This window comes from Podarcis gaigeae, assembly GCF_964106915.1.
Source record: "Podarcis gaigeae genome assembly, chromosome: 15".
In the NCBI taxonomy this organism is placed as follows: Eukaryota; Metazoa; Chordata; class Lepidosauria; order Squamata; family Lacertidae; genus Podarcis; species Podarcis gaigeae.
In genome coordinates this window covers 2,072,173-2,089,547 of record NC_139692.1, presented here as the reverse complement: position 1 = coordinate 2,089,547, position 17,375 = coordinate 2,072,173, and the positions used below count along the sequence as shown (strand labels likewise).

The window sequence follows — 17,375 nt, the reverse complement described above, 5'->3', positions numbered from 1 at the left end:
TCATGCAAGCAAAACCAGCAATGCTTAGCTCCTGCTCCCAGTGGACCAAGGATCAATGTACTAATGAAACCTACACCAGCCCATAATGAAAACCAATTCATTAATACAATCAGCCATAATTAGTCAACCTCTTCCTTTTCAGGAACCTAGTCTAGGGCACATAGACTTAAAACAACTTTGCAGCCTGCAGCTCCAATATGGAAAAGAAATGATGAGCAGTCAGCTGTCCAGGAGCCACAGAGAGGCTTGGGAACACAACCCCTTTATTAAAACCTTGTAAAACTAAAGTACTCTTTCCTATTTCTTATTTTATAAAGAAATCACTCGCTGTGAGTCTTTTAAAACAATTCAATTTAAAAACAAATATACATCCACTTTACCTGAACCAGTTTTTCCAGAGGCACTGCTTAAATTACGGTAATTAAACAGTCTTACATACTATGTTGTTTTTGTCTATGGAAGACAGGAGTGCCTGGTGTGCTCTGGTCCATGGGGTCACGAAGAGTTGGACACGACTAAACAACTAAACAACAACACATACTATCTACAGTGGTACCTCAGATTAAGAACTTAATTCGTTCTGGAGGTCCGTTCTTAACCTGAAACTGTTCTTAACCTGAAGCACCACTTTACCTAATGGGACCTCCCGCTGCTGCCGTGCCACTGCTGTGCGATTTCTGTTCTCATCCTGAAGCAAAGTTCTTAACCCGAGGTACTATTTCTGGGTTAGCAGAGTCTGTAACCTGAAGCATCTGTAACTCGAGGTACCACTGTACTAATGGCAGCTTTCCTGGGGGAAGCAGAGAGGAAAGTGCAAATCCTTATTGGACTCCCTCCAGTCCGTCCCCCCCCCACTTTTTTTTAAAGAAGCATGAAGTGCAGTCACCCTTTCTCATTATCGTCTAGTTTGTCCCTGATGAAGTAACCTGTGAGGCAGCACAAAAAAGAAGTGCAAGTCCCTGGGGAGGAGAAACACGCAGAACATTTGCCTGGAACTTGAGGCCCTTCAGAAATTGCTCCCCTGAGTTCCAGCCAGCATGGCCCTGGGTCCTGAACCAGGAAAGTCATACTTCAGTGGCATTTAATGGGTCGCAGGTTCCCCACAGTTAGCACATCCAGAGAATTAAACCTGCGGGGTTAATTGCTTAATTATTTCCAAGAATTTCCTCCTTATATCCTTTGAGAAACACCTGCTTCTATTTATCTTTTCTTTATGATGTGAACACAGGCAGATGTGCCCTTTGGCCTTTCTGTCTAGGCTTATAAGTTTCCTGCTACACATGTTGCTTTATCAAATAGAGTGTGAAGGCCAAGCTACCTGCTGTACAAAATTACATGCAACTTTTGACTTGGCAAACAGTCACTGGAAGCTGCAGGTCAGGTGATAAGAGAAAATGGGCAGCTGGGATGGTTTAGGACCTAACCAGATAGGATGTTGACTGCGTGAATGAAATTAACTTGCATAATTTTAGTTATCTGAGTAAACCATTCTGAATGGGGAGCCTGAGCAGTATGGGATCTTCCACCAGCATGCAAATAGTTGTGCCTCTGTTTGTGGGAGGGGTGTGTTGTTTTCATTGGAACTATGGTAGGTCTAAGCCTCTAAGGTTTAGACCCGTGTTTCCCAAACTTGGGTCTCCAGCTGCTTTGGACTACAGTTCCCATCATAGAATCATAGAATCATAGAGTTGGAATAAACCACAAGGGCCATCGAGTCCAACCCCCTGCCAAGCAGGAAACACCATCAGAGCACTCCTGACATATGGTTGTCAAGCCTCTGCTTAAAGACCTCCAAAGAAGGAGACTCCACCACACTCCTTGGCAGCAAATTCCACTGTCAAACAGCTCTTACTGTCAGGAAGTTCTTCCTAATGCTTATGTGGTGGAATCTTCTTTCTTGTAGTTTGGATCCATTGCTCCGTGTCCGCTTCTCTGGAGCAGCAGAAAACAACCTTTCTCCCTCCTCTATGTGACATCCTTTTATATATTTGAACATGGCTATCATATCACCCCTTAACCTCCTCTTCTCCAGGCTAAACATGCCCAGCTCCCTTAGCCGTTCCTCATAAGGCATCGTTTCCAGGCCTTTGACCATTTTGGTTGCCCTTCTCTGGACACGTTCCAGTTTGTCAGTTTCCTTCTTGAACTGTGGTGCCCAGAACTGGACACAGTATTCCAGGTGAGGTCTGACCAGAGCAGAATACAGTGGCACTATTACTTCCCTTGATCTACATGCTATACTCCTATTGATGCAGCCCAGAATTGCATTGGCTTTTTTTGCTGCCGCGTCACACTGTTGGCTCCTGTCAAGTTTGTGGTCAACCAAGACTCCTAGATCCTTTTCACATGTACTGCTCTCAAGCCAGGTGTCACCCATCTTGTATTTGTGCCTCTCATTTTTTTTTGCCCAAGTGCAATACTTTACATTTCTCCCTGTTAAAATTCATCTTGTTTGTTTTGGCCCAGTTCTCTAATCTGTCAAGGTCGTTTTGAAGTGTGATCCTGTCCTCTGGGGTGTTAGCCACCCATCCCAGTTTGGTGTCATCTGCAAATTTGATCAGGATGCCCTTGAGTCCATCATCCAAGTCGTTGATAAAGATGTTGAATAAGACCGGGCCCAAGACAGATCCCTGTGGCACCCCACTAGTCACTCTTCTCCAGGATGAAGAGGAACCATTGATGAGCACCCTTTGGGTTCGGTCAGTCAGCCAGTTACAAATCCACTGAGTGGTAGCATAGTCAAGACCGCATTTTACCAGCTTCTTTACAAGAATATCATGGGTCACCTTGTCAAATGCCTTGCTGAAATCAAGGTAGGCTACATCCACGGCGTTCCCTTCATCTACCAGGCTTGTAATTCTGTCAAAAAACGAGATCAGGTTCGTCTGACATGACTTATTTTTCAGAAATCCATGCTGACTATTGGTGATCACAGCATTCCTTTCTAGGTGCTCACAGACTGTTTGCTTAATGATCTGCTCCAGAATCTTCCCTGGTATTGATGTCAGACAGACTGGGCGGTAATTATTTGGGTCCTCTCTTTTCCCCTTTTTGAAAATAGGGACAACATTTGCCCTCCTCCAGTCTGCCGGGACTTCGCCTGTTCTCCAGGAATTCTCAAAGATGACTGCCAGTGGTTCTGAGATCACATCTGCCAGTTCTTTTAATACTCTTGGATGCAGTTCATCTGGCCCTGGAGACTTGAATACATCTAGACTAGCCAAGTATTCTTGTATTTTCTCCTTAGTTATTCTGGGCTGTGTTTCCTCTGCTGAATCATTTCCTCCAAATTCTTCAGGTCGGGCATTGTTTTCTTTATCGGAGAAGACTGAGGCAAATAAGGCATTGAGGAGTTCAGCCCTTTCTGTGTCCCCTGTTTGCATTTCACCGTCTTCTCCTCTGAGTGACCCCACTGTTTCTTTGTTCTTCCTTTTGCTACGAACATACCCATAAAAGCCTTTTTTGTTGCTTTTAACCTCTCTAGCAAGCCTGAGTTCATTCTGTGCTTTAGCTTTTCTGACTTTGTGTCTACACGTGCTGGCTATTTGTTTGAATTCCTCTTTGGTGGTTTCCCCCCTTTTCCATTTTTGTACACATCCTTTTTTAATCTTAACTCAGTTAAAAGTTCTTTAGATAGCCACCCTGGTTTCTTTAGGCACCTTCCATGTTTCCGTCTCATTGGTATTGCCTGAAGTTGTGCTTTTACTATCTCCCTCTTAACAAACTCCCAGCCATCATGAACACCCTTTCCTTTTAGTATTACTGTCCATGGGATCTCACCCAGCACTTCCCTAAGTTTTATGAAGTCGGCTTTCTTAAAGTCAAGAAATTGAGTCCTAATATGCTTGGCTGCTCCTTTCCGCTGTATAGTAAACTTCAGAAGAGCATGATCACTCGCGCCTAATGATCCTTCCACTTCTACCCCACTAACCAGGTCATCAACATTGGTTAGGACCAGATCTAAAATGGCTGTTCCTCTTGTTGCTTCTCCCACTTTCTGGACAATGACGTTGTCTGCAAGGCCAGTGAGGAATCTGTTTGACCTTATGCTCTTGGCTGAGTTTGACATCCAACAAATATCCGGGTAATTGAAGTCCCCCATTACTACTATCTCCCTTCCTTTTGCATGCTTGGCCATCTGTTCCAGGAAGGCATCATCTATATGTCCTCCGTTTGGCTTGGGGATCTATAGTAAACTCCCACAATGAGGTCACTGTTATTCTTCTCTCCCTTAATTTTGACCCAAATGCTCTCACTTTGGCTTTGAGGTTCTAAATCTTGGATCTCTTCACAGGTATACACATCCCTGACATATAACACCACTCCTCCTCCTTTCTTGTCTGGTCTGTTTCTCTGAAATAGATTGTATCCCTCCATTATTACATTCCAATCGTGGGACTTATCCCACCAGGTTTCAGTGATGCCTATTATGTCATATTTAGTTTGCTGTACCAAGAGCTCAAGCTCATCTTGTTTATTTCCCATGCTTTGCACATTAGTGTACAGACATTGAAGTCCATTAATCATTCCCCCGTGTCTCTTATTTAAAGATTTTTTCCTCCCACCACTAGGTCTGCGTGCTGTTTGCTCCATTCAGTCTATGACATTTGGATGATCATCTTCATCAATTGATAGACTCTTATGTTCAGGAGCACTGTCTCCCTCCCCCACATTAGTCAGTTTAAAGCCCTCCTGATGAGGTTTCTGGGATTTTTGCAAAAACATTCCTCCCAACCGTTGTGAGGTGCAGCCCATCGCTTGCCAGAAGTCCATCTTCAAGAAACTGCAGCCCGTGATCTAAGAATCCAAACCGTTCCTGTTTACACCATTTGCGAAGCCAATCCCTGGCCACTGGTTTTGCTAAGCTAGGGATGATGGAAGTTGTAGCCCCAAAACAGCTGGAGACCCAAGTTTGTGAACCACTGGTTAGACTAAGGGTTAGATTCCACCTACCCATCTTCCCATCCCCTGCTCCGCCCAAACTGGGGTTCCTAATTACAAAACAAAAAAATGTGCATGTTAATTTTATTCACACAATGAAGTTCAAGTCTTGTTTGACCCTTAAAACCTTCTGTATCTTTTTGTCTCTGCAGGGGGGAAAAGAAGCTGGAGGGCATATTAGAAGGAAGATTTCCAGCACAGAAAGTATTTCTCACCCCCGTCTCCAACTGTCACCACTCTATTCTGATCACAGCTTCCCATGGCTGCCTGTAATTCTAACAAAAAAGTTAGAATCATAGAGTTGGAAGAGACCACAAGGGCCATCAAGTCCAACCCCCTGCCAAGCAGGAAACACCATCAGAGCACTCCTGACATATGGTTGTCAAGCCTCTGCTTAAAGACCTCCAAAGAAGGAGACTCCACCACACTCCTTGGCAGCAAATTCCACTGTCAAACAGCTCTTACTGCCAGGAAGTTCTTCCTAATGTTTAGGTGGAATCTTCTTTCTTGTTAGAGGTAAATTAAACAGAGCTATACCTCACAGGTGCAGTTTTCACCTAAGGCTGCTGATGCAGTTCCCAGTAGTGGGTGGCAGGGCTCCCCTGCAAGTCATGGGGGTGATGAGCAGTCAGGTGAGTGCCGTCACCCACTGGCAATTCCTCTGAATTAGTTTGGTTAAAGCAGGGGCAATCCTGGGAATTTTACAATCCTCAGAAGGGGGGAATGGCTTCCTCTGTGACTGCCTCTAGCATCTTTGCTGCACTGATTCTGCTGTCTGCTTAAAACGCATCTCTTTACCCTGGCCATTGACAGTTAAGGTTATGTTGTTTTGTGGGACCTGGCTTTTTTGGCGAGTTGATACTGTTCTGCTTTTGTTTGGAAGGATTTTACTTGTTTTTATAACCACATTATTGTTTTACTTGTTTTGTGTAACTGTACAATGATATTGTAGTAACCTGTTCTGGGCTCCTGTGGTGAAGAGCAGCTAAGAAATCTTATAAATGAACAACAGTCACTCACTCTGTGCTTCGAGGGAGCCCTCATCATCTGTGGAGTAGATGTAGCCTGAGGAGATGCTGGGTTCCTGCTGCTGATGAAAGAGGAGTTTTTCTGGAGGCGTGATGGGATGAAGTCATCCAGACTGAGGCCCAGTGTTTCCTCAGGTGCTCCAGCTCTGGAGTGAGATGGCAGAGAGGTAAAATGAGGCCTTCCGTGTGGGGAAGGGGATGATGAATAGTTTCCTGGGACATGAAGACAATGCTCCGTGTATGTCGCACTCTGCACGGATTGGGAAAAGAGAACGTTCTTTAGGCATTACAACTTGGTGTATACAATCACAGTAATACTGAGGCAACATGTCACCGCCAGGTAGACCCTTTCAGCTCAGAATAAGAGTGGCTGGCAGATAACCTCAGGGCAGGAGCCGGTGGGCTACCTCCCCTGGGCTCTGCCTCTGTGGCTATCAGAACTGGTTGCACATTTTGCCACATAACTTTCTTTCTAGGAGGGATAGACACTTTGTCAAAAGAAAGAGACACCTTTACAGGAGCACAAGTGAAAGCCTTTGCACGGGCACCAGATGAGAAGCCCTTGGAAGAGGGAGTCAAATTTTGAAATTAGTTGTTGGAAAAAGGGGAAACACACAGGCACATGTTTGCATAAACTGATTTATGCACAGATAATTTTTTGAAATAATTGTGGGGAAGACTGGACCAGGCAACCCTTATGCCTGCTCAGCCAGGAGCCGACTGTTGCTGGGCAGCCCCATTCCCGCCCTGTTCTTAAGAGTATTGTTGAAGCAGACACTCCTCGTATTCCTTCGAACCGAGAAGCGTCTTCCAACAGCCCTTCAAAGAGAAGTCTGTCCTCTGCAAAGTAGGGCACATTTTGCAGAGTTGCTCACCTGAGGCTGCCTCTGGTTACTGGGCTATGGGGCGGTACGCACTTGTTCTGCTAGCCTAAGCATTTACACTTGCGCAACAGAACGCTCCCTCACCCACTCCTCTCTGTGTCCTCTCCTGCTCCAGCACAGACCTAGGGGGCATGCAGACGGGGGGTGGGGTGGAGAGTTCCACTGCACAAGCATAAATCCTTGCACTAATAGAACAAGCTACTTAGCAATACAGTCAAAACTCGGTTGTCGAACGTAATCCATTCCAGAAGCCCATTCGACTTCCAAAATGTTCAACAACCAAGGCACAGCTTCTGATTGGTTGTAGGAGCTTCCTGTGCTCAAGTGGAAGCCACATCGGACGTTTGGGTCTCAAAAAACATTTGAAAACCAGAACATTTACTTCCAGGTTTTCGGCATTTGGAAGGCGTTCAGGAGCCAAGGTTTGACTGCACATGGGATACAACCAACAGGAGCAGAGGAAACTGCCTGTATTCCATCTGTCTAGCCCAGTACTGTGCACCCTAACTGACAGCATGTATAGTTGGAAGGGAGCCCAAGGGCCATCTAGTCCACCCCCCCCCCCATAATGCAGGAACCTCAGCTAAACCATGCAGGACAGGTGGCTCCTCAAGAGAAGGCCTTTCCCATCAGCTGCTACCTGGTTCTTGTAGCTGGAGATGCCAGGAGCTGAACTCAGGCTGCATGCAAAGCCGCTGCTCTAGCACTGAGCTACGGTCTGCTCCACTCTGTGTTTCTCTCTCCTGAAAATAAGGGATGGGAAACAGCACTGCCAATTTAGCTATTCATCGGTTTTCTGCATGTGATCTACTCATCCTCCCAGGGCTCTGAGCCTCACATTATGACATCCATGGGAATAAGAGAAGCCAATGCCTTCTTTTGGCCCCTAGACAAATGCCTGACCAGAAATCCCAGTGCCTCAGCCAGCAATGGATTAAATCCCTGCCTTTATTTACAAGAGACATCAACGGCTCCCCTGGGATCTCCAGTCCACACGCCAGACCAATCTGTTCAAAAACATTTCCTGTTATTTAAAGACAGGCACAGCAATGGTAAAAATAATACTAATGTGACTGATAACAATATCACTATGAGTTAAAGCATAATAACCAAGGCTCACATTCAGAGACTGAAGCATCCCAGATCTGGAGTTCTGAAACATCAGCAGTGCCTGTCACATGCAGATGCTTCCCTCGAAGAGGCAGCCGTCAGCTCAGGGTTGCTGTTTCCTAGGCAGGGAGAGGAAAAGAAAGGCATGATGGAGTTGCCCTGGAGCCCAGCCTCTTTACAGCTTCACTTAGTTAGTTCCTTAGCCAGGAATGTGTTCCCTGCTCCACCAGAACCCTGTCCTCACATGCCTTCATTTGTTCACTTTACTAGGGTTGTCAACCACTGATAGGATGTTTAATTAATTTATCTCCCACCTCTTAACTAGTAAATTGATCAAGTGTCAAGAAATGTGCACACTACCAAAACCTCTATACAGTGGTACTGCATTTAAGATCAGGAAGAAAACACAGAATTGTTGAAATACTGTTAAAAACAAAGGTAAAAGGTAAAGGTACCCCTGCCCGTACGGGCCAGTCTTGACAGACTCTGGGGTTGTGCGCCCATCTCACTTAAGAGGCCAGGGGCCAGCGCTGTCCGGAGACACTTCCGGGTCACGTGGCCAGCGTGACATCGCTGCTCTGGCGAGCCAGAGCTGCACACGGAAACGCCGTTTACCTTCCCGCTGGTAAGCGGTCCCTATTTATCTACTTGCACCCGGAGGTGCTTTCGAACTGCTAGGTTGGCAGGCGCTGGGACCGAGCAGCGGGAGCGCACCCCGCCGCAGGGATTCGAACCGCCGACCTTTCAATCGGCAAGTCCTAGGCGCTGAGGCTTTAACAAACAGCGCCACCTGCGTCCCTGTTAAAAACAAAAGGCAGTCATAAAACCATAAAAGCAATCAGCAAGCAATAAAAGCAACAACAGGTAATAATATTCAAAATCTAAAACTCAAGAGGAGCAGCATTAAAATTATACACTAAATATGTGGGCCAAATAAGAACTAAACAAACCCTAAATAATATACTAAACACCTGGCACTGAAAACATATCAGTGGAGGCAAGGCAAGTCACCTTTGGAGGGGGATTCCAGAATCGGAGAGGGGGGGTCATTTGCATGCAAGCAGGAGGGACCCTGGGGGTTCTTCGTGCAGCTCAGCTGGGGGAAGGCAGCAGTTTAAAGAAGCCAAGTGAGGAACAAGCTGGATCAGCCTGGCAATGCAGCTTCTCCTCCCTCTGTGGTATGGGGGGCAGAGCGCAATGGGGCTTCACCTGGAGGTATCTCGCAGGTGAAACAGCCGCTGCTCCTGCGTCCCTCTGCTACCAGTGGCCGATATTGAAAGCTGTGCTGCTGGCTGAGGAACGCAGGCTCCAGGAAGAGTCTCCTCATGAGCCAGAGGTGCACTGGGGCTTTGCTGAAGCTAGTCAGGTCTCTCCCCTCACTTCCGGGCCCACCTGAGAGGTGCCGGAACTCTGTTCTGGTGCGTTACGGCTGAAAAAAGTCCTAATAATAATAATAGGAAAATATGAAAATGAATTGAAAAATGATTAAAATAATAATATTTAAACACAACAAAATTTCTAAAATATATTTCTTCTTTGCAAATTGTTCTTGGATGTACAAGACCAGGCTGCTAAACCCTGCTGCAAAAAATCTGCCCCACCTTCTGAAATGACACCATGTTGATATTGCTCACATCCACACCATACATTTAATGGTTATGGCTTCCCCCAAAGCATCCTGGGGACTCAGAACTGTAACTCTGTGAGTGGCCAGCTGCATTTCCTAGGATTCTTTGGGGAACCAGTCTTTGGGGAACCAGTCTGAAACAGCTGCAGCTCTGACCCAGTAGGATACCAGTCAAAGAGAAGTGGATGCCAACTTTCTCCATCTATATAGGAAGCTGCCTTACTATCTAGACCAGACTATCTAGACCAGAATTGCCTAAGACTGGCTGTGACACTCTGGGATTTTCAGACAGAACGGTCTTCCCCAGCACCTGACCTTTTAAGTGGAGATGCCAGGGATCAAAGCTGCAACACAAAGTAGACAGTACTGCCAGATCCCTCAGGATCCCTCTCTTTCAAGCACCACCTGCCAGCAGCCATTCCCACCTGCCTCTGTGGCACCAAGAAGAAGCTGGCTCATTCCTCCCAGTCTGCTGAAAGAGCAGCTCAGTCAGGAACCTCCTGCCCCCTGCACAGGTCCCATTCCAGCTGATTATCATCATCATAATTACTATTCATGTTAATTTGTTGTTATTGGATCTGTTTATATGATTTTGCCATTTTTGCACATTGTTGTTATTCCTGCATTGCAGGGGGTGGGCCAGATGACCCCTGGGGCCCCTTCCAGCTCTATGATTATTTTTATTAATTTTGTTCTCTGCTCTGGGATTGAAAATATTCAACAAAGAGCAAACTAGAAATGTTGTTTTGTTTTTTGTTTTTTAAAATATCCCCTTCTGCGACAAGATGCTTGAAAGGGTGGTAATCACACAATTTCAATAATGCTTGGAGGAAGCTGATTTTCTTGACTCATTTCAATCCCGTTCCAGGCCCAGTTTTAGCACCAAAACAGCGTCAATCAGGAGAGGGAAGTCTGACATGGCTAGTTCTCCTTGACCTCCCCTCGGCTTTTGATACTATCATCCAGGATATCTTCCTGGTCAACAGTATTTTTTAATACAAGCCCTGACGGCAGAGAAAGAACTGGTTTGAACTCAAAGGTGCTTCAAGACTGAGCTGCAGTGGAAGAATCAGGAGCACATTTAGAGGGTGCTTTTTATAAAGCCAAGATGCTGCCTCCCTCTATCTCACGGTCAGAAACTGGCCAGACTGGCCACTGAATCTTTCTTTGACACTCTGGACAGGACAGCTCCCGGCACCTGAGGGCAGCAGGCCGGCTGAGGGGGTGCAAATCAGGCCTCTGTCCAAAGGCAATCTCACAGCAAGGGCAGGCTCTGTGCTGGAGAAGGAAGAGATGTGCCAGAAGGAATGGCCATTTCCATGGAAAAGGTCTGGCAAGGGAGCTCGTAACTCCTGAAGCTGTTCCAGGGAGTAACTGGAGCAGGACAGACTGAGCCACATGCTTATCTGCTGGGCGCTTGGGAAACAAAGTCTCATCTCCACAGCTGGTGTGATGCCCACAGAGAGTTGCTGCCTGGCCCCTTTTCTCTGCCAGTACAGGGTCTGAGTGTGTGCATGTGGCTGTGACAATGCAAATGGCTTTGCATTAATAATTCAGCCCCAGACAACGCTCTACAGTTTGCTTGGCTGCATGGCTGCATTCCTGTGGGGGTGCATAAAAAGGGATTTGGTGGGAGGGGAGGAAGCAAAAGTCTATTGGTGGGAGAGAACAATCTCCAGGAGGCTGCAGCCTGGGCAGGAAGAGATAAGGAAGTTGACGGGGCATCCATACCCACAGCTCTGTGGCAGAATACATGCTCAGCCGCCATCATGTTCACACAGGGCTTAAAAGTCCCCTCACAGAGCCCTGGAGAGGCACTGCCAGTCATTGCAGTCAGTACTGGGCTGGATGAGCCAATGGCATGAGCCAGCTCTGTGGGATCTTCAGTGGGGTGGGGTGGGGAACCTTCAGCCCATGGGCCAATTGGGCCAGTGAGGCTGTTTCCCCAAAACCACACCTGCCCCGGACATCATCTGTGATGGCAGACAGTTGGGCACCTTGATGCATGTTCCTGACAGTTCCTTGATAAGGGGCTTGCTGTCACCACCAGTCACCTGAATGCCAATCAGCTGCCACGGAAATTCACTGGCACTGCTGACTCCTGCCAAAAGCTGGGCTTGAAGTCCGCACCATCAGCTTAGTGTCTGAGGAAGGGCTGTGGTTCAGAGAGAGGCTGCTTGCAGAGCACATGCTATGCCTGCAGAAGGTCTCTGATTCCATCTCCGAAATCTCCAGATAGGGCTGGGGATACACCTGCCGGGAGACTCTAAGAGTTACTACCAGTTGGTGCAGGAGAGCCTTCTCCGACCCAGGACCCTCCAGATGTACTGAACTACTGTTATAATTAAAATTATAAAGGAAAGGAAAGCTTTTGTTTGTTTAGCTCAGAAAACATATTGCAGAGGTGACTTGACATCATTTTATATTAAAATTTTATAATATAGTAAAATAAATTACAAAGGGGGCATGATATCATTTGATACATATACCAATGGCCTGTATAATCTTTTTTAAAAAAGAAGAGGGCCACCAGCAGAACATATCCTGCAACTTGTACTATTTTGCTTGTTGTTTGTTTACTGTGCTTCTATCCTCCCAGCAGCTCAAACCTTCCTCCCCCTCCAATATTATCTTCACAACAACCATGTTGCCCGGTATCACTGAGGAAATTTTGTGGTTGAGTGAGGATTTGAACCCGGGTCTTCCTAGCCCTAGTCCAATACCAAGCACAAAACTATACTGTGAGGAGTGGCAAGGAGCAATTCCGCAAACTGACTCCTCCCCTTCTGACAACTAATAACAAACCAGCAATCACTAAGCATTGCGCACAATGACTAGGAACTTTATCTTCCCTTTAAATAAAAGCAAGATTTTCAAGATTCAGCGCTTTTTCTGAGCTCAGGCAGAACTGAGGCATAAACACAGCCCTGATATGGTCAGCCAGGGAGGACTCTGGCCATCCTGTGCTTTAAAAAATAGTGTTCTGAGCCTGGAGAGGGCCAAGGATTCCTTAAACTCCTGGGTGCCAGATCCTCCCCCCAAAATTCCTGGTTTTATTAAACATTAGAATTAAGCAAGGCTTGATTAAGCTGCACCAAACATGGAAATAAGCTTATGAGAGGGGCTAGAAGAGCTAGCTGGATGGGTGTCATTGGAAGAATGAAGGCAAACGATGGCCCATCATTAACCCATAAATGAAAGCCACCAATGAGGCAAAAGACTCTGTGGACACAGAGGGGGAGACCTGCCCCAAGCTCTGGGGTTTGGGATGATTCTGTGACCCCCGGGTTTGAGGGTCTATTGCTCTGTTTGTGGGAAGATGCAGAGGGAAAATAATAACATAAGGATCCACAAAGGGGGGGGGATTCAAAGGGGTTTGTATTCTGTTTGTTTGTGGAAAAGGTCCTTAGTAATCAAAGCACAGCTGGACGCAACTCTAAAACTAAGTTCCATTATGCTACCTCTTTCATTAAACACCCACAAAGCATTTTTGCAAACTGAATAACCCCCCTCCAATCCTGAAAGGGCAATGTTGTCCCCATGGGCCACGGCATCAGCCAATAGGAGCACCGCTGCTCCCCACTCCCTTCTCGCCATTCACCCGTGGCTTGCAACTCATTAACCAGCAGGTTGAATGACTGGCCAAGGAACACAGCCAGTCAGCATAATCAGCTTTGAAGCCAAATGTCTCCCAAGTTTCCAAACTGCCTGCTTACATGCCCCAAAGAGAACCGACTTTCACAATTAGAGGGGAGCAGGCAGACACTCTGGCTTCAGGATCCTTGAACACTGTAGGTCAACAAAGAAGAAAAGGGTGAGTCACTCGTGAGAGCACATCCTTCTCAAAGGAAGCTGGTAGGAGAGCCCCTCCACAGAAATAAATCTTGTAACTATAAGATCTCCTCATCAGTAACATCCTCATCTTCAAGCCTTCCCACACTATCAGATTTTTGCAGAATAAGAGTTATGCTGCATCCATTGTCATTTAATGAAATGCCACCAGTATATGTGGAACTAAATTATAAAGTAGCATAACTGCCATGCTATTTTTCTAGACAAAGAGGAGCAGGAACTCACCCTGAAGGCCTCCCTTGTTCCCTTAGAATGGCAATGGCGCCCACCTGAACTGAGGGGCCAGAACTGAGTTCCGGCTGGGAAAAAAGCCCTGAGCATAAGCTGCATGAAATCCCAGTGCTTTTCTCAGACCCAGATAGATTTTCCAAGGTAACAGATTCAAGGAAATTTATTGACCATTTCCTCTGATGCAATTAGTGCTGAGTGACACAGCCACCACCAACAGCCATGGCTACACCATTTTGTTGAAAGGTCAGTAGAATTATTATTATTATTTAAATCATATTGGTAACTTCATCTAGCTAGATAACGAGCAGTGAAGCTTATTTTGGCCCAGACCACCACAATTTTCTTTTCTGTTTTAATGGAGGAGGCACAGACCCTCACTCTTCCCTGTGCTGGGACACACATCCTGCAGTTTAAAAAAGCATGGAACAACAAAAAGACTATCTCCATATATTTTACTTGTAGTGGGATATAACCGTATAGTTGTTAAATAATGATTTTTTGGAATCTCACATAGAGACTTAACTATAATCAGGGCACACATTAGCTAATGATGCTAAAATGCCATTGATCTCAAAAGGCTAAATAATCTGCCACAAAATCTGCAACAGTACAATCAGGCAACACTTTCTGACTGGAGACAGACACTGCTGCACATACAACAAATGAATACCGTATTTTTCGCCCTATAAGACGCACTTTTTCCCCTCCAAAAATGAAGGGGAAATGTGTGTGCGTCCTATGGGGCGAATGCAGGCTTTCGCTGAAGCCTGGAGAGTGAGAGGCGTCGGTGCGAACCGACGTCTCTCGCTCTCCAGGCTCCAGGAAGCTATCCGCAAGCCTTGCACACCCGGAGGGAGTTCCCCGGGCGCGCAAGGCTTGCGGGCGGCAGCCTGCAGCGCGGAGCACGGGGCGCCCTCCGGAGGACACCCAGTGCTTCGCGCAGGTGTCCGCTAGCCTTGCGCACCCGGGGATCTCCCCCCAGGCGCGCAAGGCTTGCGGGCGGCAGCCTGCAGTGCGGAGCACGGGGCGCCCTCCAGAGGATGCCCTGTGCTCCACGCAGGTGTCCGCAAGCCTTGCGCACCCGGGGGATCTCCCCCCTAGAGCGCAAGGCTTGCGGGCGGAAGCCGGCAGCACGGAGCACGGGGCGCCCTTCGGAGGCCGCCCCGTGCTCCGCGCTGGTGTTGGCCAGCCTTGTGCACCCGGGGGGATCTCCCCCCAGGAGCGCAAGGCTTGCGGGCGGAAGCCGGGAGCACGGGGCGCCCTTCGGATCTCCCCCCGAGAGCGCAAGGCTTGTGGGCGGCAGGTGGCAGCACGGATCACGGGGCGCCCTTCGGAGGACGCCCCGTGCTCCGCGCTGGTGTTGGCAAGCCTTGCGCACCCGGGGGATCTCCCCCCGAGAGCGCAAGGCTTGCGGGTGGAAGCCGGCAGCACGGAGCACGGGGCGCCCTTCGGAGGCCGCCCCGTGCTCCGCGCTGGTGTTGGCCAGCCTTGCGCACCCGAGGGGATCTCCCCCCAGGAGCGCAAGGCTTGCGGGCGGAAGCCGGGAGCACGGGGCGCCCTTCGGATCTCCCCCCGAGAGCGCAAGGCTTGCGGGCGGCAGGTGGCAGCACGGATCACAGGGCGCCCTTCGGAGGACGCCCCGTGCTCCGCGCTGGTGTTGGCAAGCCTTGCGCACCTGGGGGATCTCCCCCCGAGAGCGCAAGGCTTGCGGGCGGCAGCCGGCAGCACGGATCACGGGGCGCCCTTCGGAGGCCACCCCGTGCTCCACGCAGGTGTCCGCAAGCCTTGCGCACCCGGGGGATCTCCCCCCTAGAGCGCAAGGCTTGCGGGCGGCAGCTGGCAGCGCGGAGCACGGGGCGCCGTTCGGAGGGCGTCCATGCTGCTAAACCCTATGTCCGCAGACCAATGCATTGTGTGTTTATTCAGGACTACAAAGTGGTGCATAGAAGCAAAGCATCAAATTCCCCAGGTTGTTGTACTCCTTCAGCTTCTGCTTTCTGTTTTCAGCTGCCTGAGAGTCCTAGTTTGGTCACTGTGTAACAGCTACATTCCAAAGCAGTGGGGGGGGGGGCTAACCTGTGGCCCCCCCAGATGCTGTTAAGATTCCAGCTCTTGCCAGCCCTAGACATCACGGTCAATGGTCAGTGGTAGAGGGAGGCTGAGGTCCAGTAATATCTGAAGGGCTCAGGCTCCCCACCCCTATACAGTAATTAACAGAATCATAGAATGTAGAACCATTATCAGTAACGGTTGTTAATGAAAAACAGCAGCGTGCAGCCACAGGGTGTTGTAAACAAAAATTGCCTTTTCCCCTTACGGGGTATCCAAGAGCCCATATAGAGTCCTTACATAGGTTCCCTATTGGTAGGAGAAAATAACAGAGGCCAACCAGAGAATATTGAGAAGCAAAGCAGCTAGTAAGCCTGATCTTTATTGATCTGTTGCAACAGGGTGCCCCCCTCACACGCAGGAGAGAGGAGGAACCCGGAAAAATGGCACGCAAGGCCTTACAAAGACTTTTGAAATTGCCATCCTCTAGATCAAGACCACCCCCAGAAACATCATACATACATCACAGAAGGGGTGTAACCTAAGACCACCCCCCATATACATCATACCTACATCACAGAAAAGGCGGTCTAAAACAGAAATTTGAATGTTGTTTATCTCCTGCCTGGCAGGTTACTTGATTGGATTGCCTGGGGAGCCTGGCTAGTCTTTTGTAGTGATAAATACTTACCGTAGTTCCTGGGCCAGGTCACAGGCTCACAGCCTATTCAAACACAGACATACCCTTAAGACAGGATTTGTGAAGGAAAAGACAATGGGGAGGCTTTTGCATTTTCCTTTGACCTTGCAGGGAAAACGTTTGCTCAGTTTGGGACAGTTTGGGGATCAAAATGGTTCCAGGTCAGTCTTCCTGTGCTGATCTATGTATGTGCTTGGTTGGTACATTTATGAACATTTCCATATATCTAAGACCTCAAAATTCCTATCACAAGGGGAGCGCTGCATGTATGGCATCCTCTCATTTTATTTCTTTTATTTGACAAAATGTAAAGACCTCTTAATAATATTTAGGAACAAAAACAAACCCTATTTGATTTACATCAACATGGAGTGAGTGTGATGGCCATGAGGCCAGAGCCCCAGGGCCTCTGTATAAGGAGACCTCCACATTGCCACTACTTCGCAAGTATGAGTCAAGCACATACGGGAATTTTATGTTTAAAGCAAACCGCTCTGTCGCCCTGCTGCAACAAATCCACTTTAAAACACCAACAGTATTTTTATGGTTATGAAAGCAATGGGGAAACAGATTGAAAAGTGTGGGACGAATGAGTGATTAACAGAAGACATACAAACATCCTGCAAACAAATCAAGATGAATGCTCATTGTTGCATAACCTCATCACACACAAAATCAAAACTATTGCTCAATAAAGACCGGATGCAGTCTAACGTTCACATGGGCCTTGTGTAAGCAAATTCGGATGAATGCTGAGGCCATCTGCAGCCCCCTGAATTGAGTGTGCTGTTTAGAACACATTGCAAAAATCCTGCTTACTCTCCTCAGGGGGGACCCTCAGACGTTTGCTCCAAAACCAGGACCTGGCAGTGCTGCTGTCCGCAACATGCAAGATTTGATTTCCATGACAGACAAGTTGATGGAAGGGCCATTTCACAAAGCTAAAAACTTTG

General features: G+C 47.8%; 1 protein-coding gene across 15 annotated transcripts in view; it reads right to left on the bottom strand.

Annotated features, from left to right (window-relative positions):
• Window positions 1–17,375, bottom strand: part of SORBS3 (sorbin and SH3 domain containing 3) — an 82,968-nt gene that overhangs the window by 35,803 nt on the left and 29,790 nt on the right. For 7 of the 15 annotated variants that reach the window (XR_014558124.1, XM_083713529.1, XM_083713532.1 and 4 more), the window contains exons 2-3: window positions 7,974–8,082; window positions 5,962–6,219 (exon numbers count right to left, since the gene is read on the bottom strand). Coding sequence is in view for 12 of the 15 variants with exons in the window: in XM_083713529.1 (XP_083569655.1) it covers window positions 5,962–6,219; window positions 7,974–8,015 (300 nt within the window). In the remaining 3 variants the exon portion in view is untranslated. Of the gene's footprint in view, window positions 1–5,961; window positions 6,220–7,490; window positions 7,597–7,963; window positions 8,083–9,172; window positions 9,393–17,375 lie in introns of all 15 variants that reach the window. The other 8 variants (XM_083713530.1, XM_083713533.1, XM_083713528.1 and 5 more) reach the window with 4 other exon arrangements.